Source organism: Grus americana, chromosome Z (genome assembly GCF_028858705.1).
Source record: "Grus americana isolate bGruAme1 chromosome Z, bGruAme1.mat, whole genome shotgun sequence".
NCBI lineage: Eukaryota > Metazoa > Chordata > Aves > Gruiformes > Gruidae > Grus > Grus americana.
The window spans coordinates 74,049,324-74,066,679 of NC_072891.1; the positions used below are offsets into that span (position 1 = coordinate 74,049,324).

Genomic DNA, 17,356 nt, shown 5'->3' on the forward strand with positions numbered 1-17,356 from the left:
AGGCAATGAAGGTAAAGGTGCTCGTTTGGTGTTTTTTTACCCCTCCCCTCATGACGCTATCTAGTGAACCTCACATTACACAAGCCAGTGATGTCTGTTTTCAGATCATTTCTTAGTTTCCCTGTCAAGCACAGTGTTCTTCTGTAGCTCTTGAGTTTTGCTTGGACATAATGACTTTTGTTTTTTTGGTCTGCACTCAGACTGTTGAATAATCAGAGAGCTGTTGCACTAAATGGAAGCTGAGAATGGTGAGGGAGAAGTTTTGGGGAAGATGTGTGGAGGCTTTGCTTCTGCTTTTTTGTTCTTAAAGGCTCTGCTTCTCTGATTAAGTGTCTGGTAGTTTCTTTTTCCACTATGGATAACACTTGACTGTAAGCAGTTACCTGCCATTCTGCATCACATACTCCTCAAAGCATGTCCAGCTCCACTTGTCTGAAATGCTTCTTTTCTTTCCCAACCAAAAACTTGTACTGAGTATGAGCTTGGTAACTGCATGTGAGAGAATATGCGAAAACTAATCCTGTGATATCAAAAAAGAACGTAGGGAATAGCTGATGATACTCTAAGCTTGTGCATGGATGTCAGCAGGTGTGAATAGGTGGAGGTGTATAAAGAATGTGAGGACATGGGATATTTGGAATAAGGGAAAACTGTTGGCACTGGTAGCATTATGCTCTTGACAGCAGAAGACACTTGGGAAGCAGGGGACATGGGATCTGAATTATTGTGCTGTGGAAGGCAGAACATACAACCTGCTAATGGTTAAACTGAAAACCATTATATGCCACCTACTGCCATAAATCAGGCTTTCCAGCACCGCATACCAGACAGTAAAATTTAGCTATTGAACCTGGGATACCCAGTGCACATTGCAAGCAGAGAAGCAATTTGTCTATCTGAGACCCTGACAGAACTAGTGGATGTTTTTAATAGCTGTAGTTCTGTGATGTATAGACTGAATGCAGACATCTCAAGCTGTGTATTGGAGTTATTGTTTTCTTTTGTGTATTTTTTTTAAATGGCAATTTAAAATAAAATTTATTACAGTAGATTAGAAAGTTAATGCATGCCACAATGTTAAATGAAGATATGAAGAATATTTATAAGGACACTTAAATGACCTTCAGCTAAATTTACAGTGAGGTTTGACCACTTAAAATGCAGACAGTATTAAGACCTATTGGGTTGATGAATGACCCTCTCATTCTTTCCTTATGTGGCATATTGGTCCAAGTAAAAGCTTGCCACAGTAGGAGGGGTTCACATCAAGTAGCAGAATAGTCACTTGTGTCAGCTTGTTAGAGACAATGAGCTGGTTTGGACATGCGAAAAATTCTGTTCAGAAAGTGGAGCAGTTCCAGAAGTTGTTAGCTAGCTTTGCCTGGCAGCCTAGAAAACACCCATGGACGTCCATTCGTGTTCACTTCACTGACCTGTAGGAACCTGGTTGGACAGAAAAATGCAATGCCCATGCTTCAAAAATGCCCAGCCGAGTAGTCTTTTATGAAAAATACAGTGAAATTTGTTTCTCTTTTCCATTTTGGAGTTGTTCCTTGGTCTAGTGAATCTGTGCATTCTTTGTAAACTTGGATTGTAGCACCTGTACTTACAGTGGAAGTTCTGCCTATCTCAAGGACACACAAGTGATCTCAGCACCCTTGTTTGTTGGCTTATTCCCTTTTAATAAGCTCTTGGTGCTTCTCCTATTTGAGTCAGCCTGGTGTATGCCAGTAATGTTACCCTATACTCTGCTGTGATATCCCTGCCTTGTAACGAACCAAATACCCACTCACAAATTAAGTATCAAAAGGGGAAACCTTCTTCTCTTTCTCTATCTTCTTCCTCCAAGTCTTGGGGGATGGCCTGATCCACCCAGCTAGAAAGTCACTGTGGTCTGATGGTCATTTATGAGCTGGTGAGTCACAAGCGGACGAGGGGAACTTATGTGCAAAGCATGAGGTTAGCTGATATGTGAAGTCTGAATAGGGTAATTCCACAGGATCCCACCTGGTTGACTTGATACCTGCCTCTATTTGTCTAACCTAAGGCTTACAAGATCTTTCTGGCACACCAAATATCATTGTTTTGAAGTAATCCAGTACAATATTTTTAAGAGGCCATACCACTGCATAAGGGATAAAATAAGCAAAAGTAAGCCCTGCTTGTATATAATAGGTAGTAATTTATAATTATGCAGTGAAATTATTAAATGAAATACAAATTGAATAAGCCTCATGTATATCCAGGCTAATTGTAAAAATATGTAGTATGTTCCTCAATCCTATGCTTCATGATAATTGCTGTATGGCTGCCTCCAATAGCAATAAAGACTTCAAAATATATGCATATTTTGCATATAGGCAAATAGTGACTTTTAAACTGGACAATGAAAGAGCAATAGCATGCATTACAAGTGTCAATAGAATTTTTGAACAAACTATTTCTACTAGCTCACTTTTACATTTAAATAGGAGTCTTAATAATTGGTGAGCATACTGGATTGACATCTGTTTGCAACTTCCATTGTCACATTGAGCTTAGCATTTTTGTTTGAATCACAATGAAATGTCTGAAATACTGCTATAAGATACTGACTTTGATATCAGTAGCTCTTGGAAAGTATCAGAAACATCTAAGATGGCAATACCTAGTGGATTACGATAATTGTATGTATACACTATATCTACATGACTAGGAAAAAAGAAAACCTTGCATATGAAACAGCAGATTTCATTACTTCAGTCTATTCCTACTCTGAACAGTATATACACTTCTACAGCCTGTGGAGGCAGAGGTTACTGTGTGATATACACATACATATCTGCAGTAAAACAGTATTACTGTATTATATACAGTTACAGCTATACACAGTTCTACACAGCACATCACATTTTGGACTCCAGCAGATTAAGTTTTGGTTTTCTTCAATATATCATTGATGAATGAAGATTTCTCCTGTGTTAAGCAGCTTCTTCAGCGGAGCAATCAATGCCTGCGTAAGTAAACTTCTCGTATAGGGTAGTATTCACATAGGTCTGGGAAGGAAATAAACAGAAAGAGTGTGATGCAAGGTGCATTACCTCAAGAATCCTGAACTACAATGAAATTATTCATGGCCTAATTCTTTTCTAGGGATTCATTCTTACCTTCCTTTCTTCTAACATCCTGTTCAGTGACACCAGTATCTGAGCAAATGATGGTCTTTCGTATGGTTTCTCTCTCCAGCACTGTCTCATTAGGTCATACCTTTAAAAATCAAACACCAACATTCGATAGTTTAAATACATAGGTTAAAGCTACAAATTAATGTTTAGTGACAAATTGTGCACATTTCATTTTTCAAAGGAAAATGGATTTATACATAGCTGGAGTTACATTTTCCACAGCTGGTTGCGGTCTGAAAAGAATTTTCTTTTTCTCTGGAATAATAAAAAAGCTCACTTTGAGCTAAAGCCCAGCCATGTTGCGTAAAGAGCAGGGTATCTGGCAGGGGCAGAGCACGTGCGAAACGGTTCATGGCAAATAACAGTGCATGCTGGGTACAAAAGGACTTAAGTAATTATTTCCGCTTGTATAGCCTTTTAAATTTTTTAAATGTAATTTTTATGTTTTCCTGAAAAAAAAAGTTTATTAGTTTCTTGTAGACATCATGTATTTCCTATAGCACATGTTACTCTGTTTCTTTTTTTTTTGCTGAGGCAGTTACTTACACTTCATCATCACAGTTGAGAGGCTTTTCCAGTCTGTACCCTTGAGGCAGTTTTTCATAGAGTTCTGCACATGTCATTCCACAATAAGGTGTTCCACCTAAAGCAGAGTTTAACCATTGTCATGAACATAAGGGGGTTTGAATAAAAGAAAGTTTAATTTCATAGCAGAAATGAAAAGGAATGACTGACTCAGTAACAGGTACATTAATCCAGTGTTAGGGAATATTTTGCAAGCTACATTTTTGTTGTTAATGTTTCCATACTGCTTAATGCACAGTATTGAAGAGAAAAATAAAAGTGAGTATAAATTTCTATCATCTGTGGGGCTGGTCTAAATTTCTCTACAACTCTGAGGGCCTACATCTGATTGTCTTTGAACTGGTTTTGCAATACCGTCAATGACAGTGGGGAAGTCATTCCTTCATTAGCATGGTATTAATAAGCTCCGATATGGATTCATGGAGCTAATTCTGGCAGCTGGTTTTGCCCCTTTTTGCAGATGTTTGGTTGCTTAGACTCTTTTTTTTTCCACACCGCAGTGTGTTAGTTCCCATCCACATCTAGCGCAAACCCATTTATTAAGGAAAGGTGGGAACAAATTAGAAAGCAAGAGTTCATGATTAGTCCAGTACCCAACGTGCACCTCAGTCAGTATGCATATCTTGGCCAGCAGACCATGGGGCACACTCCAAGGCAAATCATAAAGTCTGTGTAACACAGTCATTTTGAATGGTTTGAGGGTGTATTACATACATGATGAATAGAGGTGTGTTAACTCTAAATTTTATTTGAAGATTAATGTTCAAAATTTTCTTTGAGAATACTTGGAGTAGGAGATGTTTGCCACTCCACACCCTCCCAGTCATTAAAATATGTCTTGATTCTAGAAGGCTGGGGAAAAGCCACCCATCAAACTCAAAACATAATGGATTAGGGCTATAAATCATGTGATATGCTGGATTTTATATTTAGATATGGCCTAGGTTTTATAGTGCAATGAACACATGGGCGTTATGTTTTTCTCATTTAGAATGGTACATGAATTGAAAATGTGACAATTGCATTTCCAAGCATACTGAAGCTAAATAAAATTTATTAGAATGAAACAGAAAAAAAGTAAACTATGTTGCAAAGGAATAAATTTTTAATAGACTGAGTGAACAGAGCTGTCTTGGCTCAGCTTGGTTTATTTGTGCAGTATAAAATTCAGATACTTACCTAAACTAACAATTTCCCATAATAGGACACCGTATGACCATCTGCAACAGAGGGACATTATGGAGTGCAACAAGAATGCAAAGATTTCATATTATAAAATGGTAGATAGTTTTGCTAGTATTCAGAGAACACAGAGAAGTGTGATTCATTCTTTTATATTTTTTTAATTAATTTTTGTATAATGATAGGGTTCGTAGAATCGGAAAGCAAGAGTGAGATCTTTAGCAAAATTAGTTCACTGTGAGCTGATCAGCCAGTCAACCAGAGTCCTTTACTAGACTGTAAGTTCTCAGCAAACAGTGCTATTACAGAATTGCTTTGCCAAATATCACTTCCAGTTTCCTGACTAAAATACTGAGTTCCTCTGGGTCCCCCAAGGATTCATCAGGTTTCTGCTTTCAAATGAGAAATATAGTTAAAGTAGTGACCCAAATCCACTTGTGAACACAGAACTTGTTCACACACTGATGATGCCATAAAATAACTTTTTTGTTGTGGGTGTTATTTTTGCTTCTGTTGCTCACTTATGCTGACACAGTTACTCAGTTTTCTTGAGAGGATGTCTCATCTTGGCTGTCAAACTTTCCTTGATATTGAAAAATATTTTTTTATTAAAAAAAGACCACTTAAAAACATACTTACACATCACTGTTTGTAGTGTAAACACTGTAATTCAAAGATTCAATTGCCATCCATCGCACTGGAAGCCGTCCCTGGAAATTATTTCATGAAAGTTTATCTGTTGGTGGTTGGGATAGCAATACTGCAATTTATACCCCAACAATTGCTTTGCATGTTACCTCAAAGAAAACTGACTTCAGGCAAGTAAGCTTAGTCCAGTAAATAAGCTTATTTCTTTAAGTTGTGCATTTACTTCTCAAAGGGACAGTTTACAATAAAGCCAATAGAAAATTTATCCAACCAGCATCAAGAGGAAATGGATATAATTCCTGAGTGATGTCTTACAATGCCTTTAACCAATCCTGTCACCGTGACCAGCTAGTGTTATTCCTGGTCTATGACTACGTGATGCTTTTTACATGTCTTTCAGATCTTCCAAAACATTAGCTTTGGACAGCTGCTTTTTCAGCTCACAGATCCTGTCATGCCTTGGTTACTGTCTTGCTAGCTTTGGCCTCGTTCAATAGAATTAGACCAGCTTGCCTCAGCTGGACAAATTCTTGTATGAAATTATTGTTTTCATAGCTGTACAGATCCACCCACATGCATATAACCTCTTCATATGTCAAATGTGTATTATATGGGGTTTTATAATACATTTTTACTAAATCTCATGACTGGCTGCAAAATTGGTTATTTTACTGCCATACATATTCATATAAATAATTTTCAATTACATTGTATATTATATTATAAACAGGCTATAGAATTGATTTACAAGTAATGCATGTCTATTAAACACAACATAAATATTTATAATGTTAATATATAACATTTAACTAATCAGTTCTGTAGTACCCATGAGTTTGCATTTTTGTTTGTATGACAACACAGAGTAAGAAACAAGAAAAGAAAAAATTAGGAAAACAAAGTCTATCAGTTTGTTTTGATCCTTACCATGGTCTTCTTAACATAAACTTCTTGGCCTCTTGATAAGCCAAAGTCAGCTATTTTTGCAACATAATTTTCTCCAACCAAGATGTTTCTTGCTGCCAAATCTCGATGAATAAACTACAATTAAAAAAAATAAAAATAATGAAATCAGTTCAGTATCTATGAGCTTTACATGTATTATTTTAATGATGTATTGAAAATTGCAAATATTCAGAATAAGAACAAAACCCAAAACAAATGGCTTGGTATATCATTAACAAGAGCATTTTAAACTTTATCTGAAGATGAAAGCAGTTAGTTACCACGTCATTTGTAAGTTTTAATGCCTCTTCCTTAATTCACCATGACCGTAGCATTTGGTAAGGCTAAGTGAACACAACAAAATAAAACTACAGAAGCTAAAACTCAAACCTTATTTTGATTTCATGAAAAGGCATAGTCCCTGGAAAGTTAATTTTGATGCTTTCAGTGTGTAGAGAGTTGAAGACTGACCTGTTTCTGGCTCAAGTAATCCATCCCTCTAGCAACGTCTGCTGCAAAATGCAGAAGTTGCTGAGAGGAAAGTGTAGATGCAGTACTGTTGGCAATAGCGAATGCTGGGTCTGTCTCTAGCACTCTGCTTTTCCGAAGGAAGTCCAGTAAATTTCCATGGGGGGCATATTCAATAGCAAGATAAAGATATCCTAATGAAACATCAGATAGTGAGCATATCACAAAATAGAAGACAGTCATTAATAGTATTTGGACACTACACTGCTCTGAGTGAAAAAGAAACAAACATAAAACAGACTGGAGAGGAAATATCAAGCTTAATTCCTAGGTGCAGAGGAGAATTTAGAGCTATTGATGAACATAATTTCTGAAGGACTAATGTGGGCTTGTAGACCTAACGCCAAGTTTACTTGGCTTTTTAACAAATGCTGCAGAAAGACCTGCTTATAAACTAGTGTTTCTATGGAATGTTTGGGCTGTAGTGTGGGGTTTTTTGGTTTTTTTCAAACTAGCTTTTAAAGTACATGCATTCAAGAGTTATCTTACCCCGATGTTCACATGCTCCCAAAAGATTTATGATGTTGGGATGATGACCAAGTTTACAAAGAACTTCAAGTTCTCCAGCAAAGTCTCTGTGATCATCTTTTGAGGCATATTCTGAAAATCAAATAAGCATGCATTTATGTTTTCCTTTGAACTGAATTGATGACCATATTGTTAATTATGAGGGCTCTGGGCTGGCTGGGGCACTACTGCTTCAGGCCCAATAGAGAGAGAAAAACTCTAGGACACATTAGTATTTACTGAAAAAAGTAGGATTTTTCCATCAAAGGAAAAAAAAAGAGAATCTAATGTCTGTAGCAGCCATATGCAGAGAAAGAAAGCATCTTATTATACCATGTCATTTCTCTTATTATTTGAGAATGTAAAATGTCATAGCAGATCATACGAAAACTAGCTGCCTAAAAATCTTTCCATGTGTGTGCTGTTGATTATTTCTGTCTGCATGCAGACCTTGGTTCTTCTTTAAATGATCATCATACTTAAGAGTGTCTCCTAGTTTGGCTAGATAATGATCTAGTGAATTGCAAGAAAATGCACGTTCTTGTAGCATTCTACGTATTGTAGTTCTCTCTGGAATGTGGCAGTCATGGCCAATGAGTACAAAGAAAATGAACGATCCTCATAGTATGTATGTATATATATAGATGTATAGATACAGTTGTCTCTGAATGGCTAAGGTAAATCAAGATGAGCAAATGCTGTGCCCCAAGGCTAGACTTGTGCTCCTCTCTCTATTAAAGGCATCTTTTAATGGCTCCCACTTTGCAGGTGAACTCATACATTAAGTTTGTACTGACCTATGAATTAAAAAATACATAATAGTTAATGATATTAACAGTTAGAAATATAAACCAACTTGACCATGCAGTCTTTGCCAGGGCATGAATCTTGGCTTAGTGACAGCTGATACGATTTCACGAGCAATTTGAATATTTATTTTAGGTTTAAGAGAAGGCTACTAAGCATTTCTTATGACAGAGAAACACTTGGAACAACCAACCAAGAAAAGTCTTTAGTCTCAGAGTCTCTGATGTTTACTACCTTTCATCCTTTTAATTGCAGCGTCCATGCGTAAGCCATCTTTCTTAATGCGTGCTTTCAGGACTTGCCCAAAGTTACCTTCCCCAATCACATCTTGAAATTTTATGTCATTCCACTCAAGAACGGGATAAATGGTGGGATCTGGGCTGTTTTTGGCTTTCCTGCTCAGGGTGAGAGTTCCTGAGTTAAACTGTACAGCTGGCTCTTCCCTCTGTAACAGAGTTAAGCAAATGACATTAACTGTGATTTGTACTTTACAGACCAATGCTGTGATTGTCTCCCTGAATACACATGTGCTGACTCGTGTACACACACACACACACACAGAGCCTGATCCATCTCTTGCTAACGCAAGAGTGAGTACAGTAGACAGTTACACATACTTTATACACTAACTGCAACAAGCACTTCTGCACAGATCCACAAAATTAATCGGGCTCCTAATTTATGCAAAAGTACATTTGTAGGCCTCAGCCTCCTGAACAGTGTTATAATTGTCTTGAAGATGAAGGAGATGGACAAAAATCATTTCGTAAAACTGATCTCAAACCCAGTTTTAAGCCTGAGGTTTGAGATTTATCTTGTATTAGGCTTGACTAAATCCTGCGCTGATCAGGCTCAGCAGGAAGACTGAGGAAAGAAGAAGCAAGGAAAGAAAAGAGAGAGGAAATGATCTTCCTCCATACTCGAGGAGACATTTCTACTTCAATTACACATTCCTATGAAATACTTCTGTAAAAGTTTCAGGACAAGGAGCAGGAGTTATTCTGTGTGACCTGGGGACTGATCATCTTTTTGGATGAGCCCCCTGGCTGTCTGTTTATGAAACAACCTATGCAGATCTATATGGAGGAGCTCTTTGGCCCAGTTTCATTTTGCTTAAGAGGTTCCCCTCTGAAGTGAGAGAACAGCACTGGAAAGCATAGTGATAAAGAGACTACAGCAGGATACAAATACATATGGATGGATGGACAGATAGATAGATGGATGTGATGTTACAACCTTTAGCAGTTTCCTCACAGTTAGAACTATGATACTGCCTTGACTACTCCCTGGTGTGCTGTCCCCAAGTTGAAAAGCCATGATGGAGCAGTCGCTGATGCTCAAAAGCAATGTTAAAAAATGTAGTTTTCAAAATCAGGCACAACTTCATAAAGGGAGAACAGGCCTCCATTCTGTCTGGCTCAGTACTTGTCATACACAGATGTGACAAGGCAGAAAAGGGAGAAGGATCAAAGGTGTGCATCTTTTTTTCAAGCCAGGTTGTCTCCCTTATAGCCTATAATTGTGATTGCTTTAGCTCTGAGGTCACTAGGAGAGAAGCTTTACAACAACAGTGTTAACTGCATGCATGAAGACAGTATTTGGGAAGGCCAAGGAAAAGGAATTAGAAAAAACAGAAAAGATGGGGCCAAAATTAATAACCACACTGACACAGGACAGCTGGAAACCTACCACCACGTTTTGGAAAGCCTGAGCCATTCGGCGCTGGAAGTTGGCTCGCTTTAACTGCAGCATGATGAGAAAGGCCAGGAGAATTGTTACACAGGTCATCCCTGCAGAGCCAAGGATGGCAATAAGGAGCATTTTGCCTCCTTTTGATTCATATGGAGCTGTTGAGGAAGCACATAAAGAGCTCATCATTACTTCCAGCTAATTCTGAAAGTGCCCTGAATAATGTATAGCTAAATACTCCTGTCTTCTAAAGCATATAAAGACATAGAGATACAGCCCTTTGTTTTCCAAAAATGTCACAGACATTGGACGCTCTGATTTTCAGATGTATGAGCACCTGCAGGTCCTGCTGAATTCAGGCAGAGCAGACCTAAGGTCACATTCAGTGATCTAATAGTCTTATTATATGCAGCTCCTTTAATTTATGAGCAGTTGGGCACTTTCTAGTGGATACGCACAAATGTTGCGTGTTGTCACTTCACCGATGCCATGCAGTGAACTGAGAATCAAATTTTGATGATGCTGTGTTTTGTGTCAAAATTAAGAGCAAAAGAAAACTAATATTAAAAAAAATAATATTATGAATTTGCCTTAGCTAACTAGTTTATACCACTGGCCCTGGTTTGTGCAAGTCCAGCATGCTGGAATAACCAACCTTTAGTTTCTGGAAGAGTCTTCAGTTCAAATGATGTGTTTGGGTTGCTCAAGCCAATGTTGTTCTGAGCATTAATCTGAACCTGGTACACAGTGTTTGGCTCAAGGCCCTTGAGATGGTATTGAGTAATGCTGGTGTTCTTTATGATAATATCAATGTGGTTGTACTCAGCCTTGCCATAGATTTTGTAGCTGATGATGATAGAAGAGATGGAATGACCCTCAGCAGTTGTCCAAGAGATGACTGAAGATGTGTCTGTGGTGTTAGAAAATCTGATGTTGTATGGTGCAGGAGGGATTCCTGAGAACAAACACAAACACACACAAAGCGTTGGAGTGTACATCCACCTCTTTCTCCTTCCGCAGTTGAGACACTTTCCTTGGTGCTTTTGCTGTGCTAAGCAGAAGCAGAATTTTGTTGATGAGCTATGGTAACTGAATGCAATAGTTTTGTGAACTTGATGTGCTGCCACCCATGTTGCAGTACTCCATACTCCCAGCAGAGGTTGGGAGTGGCATTCAGTGTACTCCTGTCCTTAGATGAAGATAGAAAGCTCTGAGCTGTATGCAAGGACAACATGATCACTTTCAAATTAATGCAGAAAGGGTTAATTTCTTTCTATACTGAATTATCATCCCCACGTGATTCCCAGGTCCCATACTTTCACTGCCGCAGGGAGCAATCCCCTCTCAGGATACAGGCTGTTAGAAAGAAGGGAAACGGATACCAACATTTCCACAATTTTCATCAGAAAACCACCAGCAGGGGTGAGTGCTGGACTTGTGGACACACCCATGGCTACTAAGCTAAGTACCTTCTCCTGGAAAACAGCACCCTCACATTTTCCTTAGTGCAGTTTGGTGTCAGAGCTCAGGAAACTGCAGTGTCCCATGACAGCCATTGATACTTCCGTTAATGGATGTAGGATCTCAGTGAGGGCCTTCCTCACATGACCTGTAAGGGGGAAGAAGCCCACTTTTCCAGTGTGTGGTATGGGCAGGGGCACCCATCAGCTATTCAGATGGATGTCTGTTCAGATGGTACTTCATTCAGATAGGGCATTTGTTGTGGCATTATGAAAGGACATTACTCATGCTCAGGGAATTCAAAGGCAGTCATTGGTCCGCAGTGTAGCATGCTTAACTACTCTTTGCTCACAGGGGTTTTACCTTGCATTGTATCTTCTCTTCCTTCTTTAAATGCTGACTATTTCTGTATTGACAGCTCAATTTCAGAGTCTGAGTGTTTTGGGGTTTTTTGAGTAACAAAAGAACTTTGAGTAGGGAACCCCATGGGTTCATCAGTATGAGGAGGAAAAAATTGCTATGTGTGTCAGAAGCATGATTTGCACTGAAATGAAGATGTGGATTCCCAAGCTTTTAATTTGTTTTTTCCATATTTTTTTTTTAACTCATTAGTAGTTCCGCATCATTTCCAGCCTAAGAATTTCTTTGGAAACTGAACTATCTTCATAATAATAGTAATAACAAACACAAGTGATCATCAGGAACTGAGTGTTACCAGAATAAAGGATGACACTTAATGTAGTCATTAAGTGACAGTCAGTCTGATCACTGGGGAAAACAGGATGTATTAAACAGAAGGATGTGAATCAGCTACTTACTGTCACTGAAAGTCCATGCATACAGATAGTTGCTCCATTCTCCTTGGGACCTGGTGTTCACCCGTACCCTGCACATGTATTGCTGTCTAGGCTCAAGATCTTTAATGATCAGGTTGGACATATTTCCTGGCACTTGAGTAATAACACTGCTCTCATCACCGTTGTCATTCACACTCTTCCTTTCCACTTCAACACGAATGTCGTCCTCTGTCCTCAGTGTTAAAGGATGCCATGACAAATTCAGTGATGTCATACTTTTTGGAAAGAGAGTGAGACCTTCTGGTGGAGGAAGACCTTGGAAAAGCCACAGTGAACAGGGAACAACATTTCATGTCTGGTATGCAAGCTAAAATAGGGGTATCGGTTATTGCCAACCAGGAAAAGCTTGGAGTGACAAAGGGTAATTCTCCCCACCACCCCATCCAATTCAGCAGGAATTACATCTAAGAGGTGTTGATAGTCTCAGAGTATCTTAACAACAGCTGCTGTGTCAACGAAAAGGTTCTTCACTGAGCTGGTGTTGCAAATGCACTTTTTAGATGTGACAAACCAGCTCTTTGCTCTCTTGTTAGATAGTTCCTGGTGCAATCCTTTTCTTTTATTTCTGTATTCAGTTTGGGCTATATCCTGAGTGGACTAAAAGCTTTTTTGCTTGTTCAGGCATCTTCATTTTGAAAGTAAACTGATCTAATACTAAGAGAAAGGACTGATTTGGTATTAGGAGGAAGGACTGACATGGAAAAGAAGTGATTTTTTATCTCCAACTCTGCTGCATAGCCAGCCAAAATATGTAAATTTTCCTTTCCCAGATCCCCAACTCTAAATCAGGAACAATAATAGCTTTGCCTTTTTCTGGTTTTCTTCACCTCTGATCTTTTTTTTTTTCCTTTTTTTTTCTTTGCCTAAGATTATTTTGAAAGACTCTACATAGTTTTTATATCTAGGCTTCTTTGCTCAAATGAAGATGCTGTGGCAGAGATCAGGGAAGAGAACACAGAGAAAAACAGCTGAAACAGCCCTTTTGTGAAAAGCCAAGATGATGACTTACCAAGCGCAGCTGTTGTGAAGCTAGCCTGTGGCCCAGGATGGCCTTCCCCACCTTCCCCTTGCCGACTCAGCTGAACACAGAACTGATACTCTGTTTTTGGTTCCAGATTGTCCAGTCTTTTGGTTGTGCCTTTCACTGACAATGAAAGGAGAAAGTAAAGCCATAGCCCATGCTGAAAAATGTTAAGGAAGAAAAAGTTTGGAAAATATTCCTGAACCACTAACCATGGAAGGTTAAGATACTCAGGCTCTTCTTTCATTCCTGATTCACTAGGACTAACTATTTAGAAATATAAAATACTTATTTTTAAGTTGAGCTCCAACCCAGCCTAAAGGATGTTTCCATCTGCCCTTCCTTCAAGGACAGAACAAGACTAGTTGCTTAGGCAGTATGCATTGTGTATGCAGATGTTGGATTATCTTGAATTAGTAACAACAGTTGTTTGTTACTTGTTAAAGTTCATGTAATGTTTCCTGTAATATTTTAGGCCTTTTGTAAAATGTTAAAACGGGGTTGGAAGAGGTCACCTCACAAGCAAGTTTCATTTTGCCCATACCATTCCTGATAAATATTTAGGTAAGATATTTGTCTCACCAGAGGGCACAATAGACACAAAGGGAGATTGTAGATGCTCCAGTATGTCTCCATACTGCTCACTACTTTTGAAAACCTACTATTTACGTGGGAGTTTTCAACAGCTGGGTCCAACATTGAGCACTGTTTATCTTAAGGAAGGAGGGGGGAGTCTTTGGTTACTGAAAACTGAATATACACTTTTGACTACTGTTGGTGTACCACATCCACATTAGCATTATACAGTGATATAGAGAGTCACGCATGCAGTCATAAAAGATTCAACTTTTATGTGTTGCAGAGTCTTCTGAGTCAAGTCAAGAGCAGACACCACATCAAGTTTCAGCATGCAGCTGAAGTTTGTGTTTAAGGGAATTAAAAAACATCCTCTTACCTTCCACAGACATCCAGGACTGATAACGTTTTGCTGGCTTGTACAGGAGTTTTGTTGACACAACAGGTCCATCTCCAAGATGTAACTCAGCATTGATATCAATTATGAGAAAATTATGTCCACTGTCTGTCAGCCTTGGGGCATACTGTGGCACAGGAGGAACTGAGCAAGAACGCAAGTATTAAACCAGCCTTTTAATTCCCTATATCAGTAAAACTCTGGTATCTTCCTAGATCCACAGGTAAACAGGACATTTTCTTCAAAAGTCTTGCAAAGTAGACAGGGATTTACAACCCAACCCTGACAGCTTAGATCATTCAGCAAAAACCCTTGGGTTTTCTTCTAATCCTTAACATCACACTTATTTTTTCAATACACATAATTAGTACGTTGCTTATAAAGGGTTTCTGTTCATATTCTGGCTGTAGATATTTCTGCAGGCATTGTCCTGCAGTGCAGAGAACAGAAAGCTCTGGCATGTTAGATTATATAGCTGCCCTGAAAAGCAGAGAGGCAAAGATGTTTGAAGAGATTCATGTTTTTACCTTTGACTGTAACTTGAAATGGTTTCTCTGCCATTCCAGCTACTGTCTGCACACTGCAGACCCAGGTTCCTGTATCACGGGGCTGGATTCGATTAATCGTAAACATGGCTTCAGAGCGATTACTGGTAACAGTTAGGGCAGGCTGAAATGACAAAAGACGTACAGGGCCTGAAAAATGTGGGCATCTAGGAATATTCCCATGACACTTTCTCACAGTTTAGGAATTCATCTAGAGTTTAGTTATATCAATAGAAAGGATCTACAGTGGTCAATGTCATAGTTTCGTGTGTGCTCCAGCTCATGAGGTATCTCAGAATATCATAATTTCACATTATAGTTGAAAAGCATAGTGTGCGTTAACTACTGATAAAGTCAGTATAAACATCAGAAATAACAGGAAGTTATAGGAAATTAATCAGGAGCCTACCCTTAGGACAGTTCCGTCTTGCTTCAAAAGTTTAAATTCTTCAGATTTAGGAAGTGGCATCCCAGTTGCTATACAAAAAGGCTTGAACTCGACGCCAGAATTGAGTTCTACAGGATCTAGTAAGTTTTCTATCTGAGGTGAAAGATCTGCTGAACCTACAGAATATATGTAGTATTTTAACATCAGCCTTCAAACAGAACTTTAAAAAGGCAGCACCAAAACAGGTTGAGGCATACAATGAGCATAGCCAGCATAGGTGCCTGGTTGTCCTCATGTGGGCATACAGAATCATGGAATCACAGAATGGTTTGGGTTGGAAGGGACCTCGAAGACCATCTAGTTCCAACCCCCCTGCCATGGGCAGGGACACCCTCCACTAGACCACTAGACCCATATGCAAGGGTCATGCTTACCAAAGTCAGCACTGTGACATCAGTGTAAATGTCTGTGAGAAGGTACAAGCCCTGTGTCCACTCTTTCTTCTCCTCTCAGGTCATCTCCTCTCTCCTCTCTTTCTCGCTGACATTCTAAGCACAGACAGTCTATCTATGGCAAAATTGTGCACACATTTTGTACTGATTGTGCAGTATCTGTTTGCTCCCCATTTTGCCTGTTTGTAAGAGCAGTCAGACCACAATGGTATAGTTTGGCTGGTTGGATCACAGTCTTATTCCTTGCTTGGTTTTGCATTTGAAAGCTTTTATAAGTTAACAGTGGATTTGTCACTTTATGTATCAGGCAGAAATAATAGATGCTGAGTGCATCTTATAAAATACTGTGTGTCAAACCTTGCTTGAATCCAAAAGAGATTCTTTCTGAATGAGGTATGTTCAGCTCTGCAAGCTTAACTCTCTCTCAGAGAGACAGAGGTGTTTTAAACTCTGGGGTTGTCTTGCTGTCTCAGTCACCAATTTCAGATCATGAGGCACATGGTATAGGAGCATATGCAGATGAGTAAGAGGTAGGTAGGTAATGGTAAAGTACCATCAATCTATCCAAAAGCTGATCATGCAGGTAGGATGTGCAGCTTCTGTCAGTAATTGATATTAAGGTCAGTGTCAAATCCTATGCAGTGAGGTTTGCAAATCTACCTCTAACAGAAGCAAAATCAGATGAAATGGTAGGATACCAGCCTGCTAAATGCAGCATATGGGGCAGAGGCCTAAAAACGCTACATTGCAATAAAGACGTACAGCAGTGTCTGGGTCCCAGGAATGTAATTGGCAGAGCAAGGATACCAGCCTGGAGTGGAAATGCTGTACCAGCATGAAGATCTGTTTCAGTTACACTTGGAAAAGCCATTTACTACCGTGTTACCTTGCTTTACCTTCTTTTTCACATTGCAGACCATGCCATCCAAGGGAGCAGATGCAGCCCTTAAATCTGTCGCATGTCCCTCGATTGTGGCAATTACATTTGAGTTTGCAATCCGACCCATAAAAACCAGGTTTGCATTCTGCAAGTACATATGTTTCCAGTTAGTGTAAAGGTACTAGAAAATGTCTTCCATTAATTTTCAATCTCATGTATCAATTCTCCCGTCGGGTTTAGTTTCCTCAGTTGGGTTGAGTTTAAAACTATATGTGTTGGCACTGTATCATCTACAGAGCATCCTGAGAACATATTAACATCAAAAAAATAGAGCGCATTTGTGTCCATGCCTGTCATTTGTAGACTAGATGCCAATGTGGAAGTTTCTTCAATCTCCACTGTTCTTCCACTTGCACTGTGGTAGTGTCCAAAGGTTTCACTGGAGTTATGTCACGATTGAACAAGATGGCACATATTCATAAAAGAAGATGTGCCTCATCTGTCCCAGAGAGATTGCAGTCTAATTGAAGTGAACAATGCTCAGTATTGCTCAGCAATGGATATATGTTTGGCATTGAATTGCTTAGTTTGACTTGTAGAAATACAGCAGGACCGTAGCTTTTAAAGGATTTTTAATGTCTCAGTAGAACATCAATTCATTTTGCAGAATAATTTAAATATTTTTTAACCTTACTGTGCCCTTTTTCTGAGAATATGACATGGC

General features: G+C 39.0%; 1 protein-coding gene across 3 annotated transcripts in view; it reads right to left on the minus strand.

Moving 5' to 3' along the window:
• Window positions 1-994: 994 nt before the first annotated feature.
• Window positions 995-17,356, minus strand: part of TEK (TEK receptor tyrosine kinase) — a 42,054-nt gene continuing 25,692 nt past the window's right edge. For all 3 annotated transcript variants that reach the window (XM_054809314.1, XM_054809313.1, XM_054809312.1), the window contains 17 exons: window positions 16,649-16,777; window positions 15,322-15,476; window positions 14,895-15,036; window positions 14,350-14,511; window positions 13,383-13,517; window positions 12,335-12,628; window positions 10,711-11,010; window positions 10,056-10,213; window positions 8,601-8,811; window positions 7,542-7,652; window positions 6,996-7,186; window positions 6,507-6,620; window positions 5,571-5,641; window positions 4,929-4,969; window positions 3,711-3,807; window positions 3,147-3,246; window positions 995-3,035 (listed from right to left, as the gene is read on the minus strand). In XM_054809314.1, coding sequence (XP_054665289.1) covers window positions 2,961-3,035; window positions 3,147-3,246; window positions 3,711-3,807; window positions 4,929-4,969; window positions 5,571-5,641; window positions 6,507-6,620; window positions 6,996-7,186; window positions 7,542-7,652; window positions 8,601-8,811; window positions 10,056-10,213; window positions 10,711-11,010; window positions 12,335-12,628; window positions 13,383-13,517; window positions 14,350-14,511; window positions 14,895-15,036; window positions 15,322-15,476; window positions 16,649-16,777 — 2,486 coding nt within the window. In that variant the 3' untranslated portion in view covers window positions 995-2,960. The remainder of the gene's footprint in view (window positions 3,036-3,146; window positions 3,247-3,710; window positions 3,808-4,928; window positions 4,970-5,570; window positions 5,642-6,506; window positions 6,621-6,995; window positions 7,187-7,541; window positions 7,653-8,600; window positions 8,812-10,055; window positions 10,214-10,710; window positions 11,011-12,334; window positions 12,629-13,382; window positions 13,518-14,349; window positions 14,512-14,894; window positions 15,037-15,321; window positions 15,477-16,648; window positions 16,778-17,356) is intronic.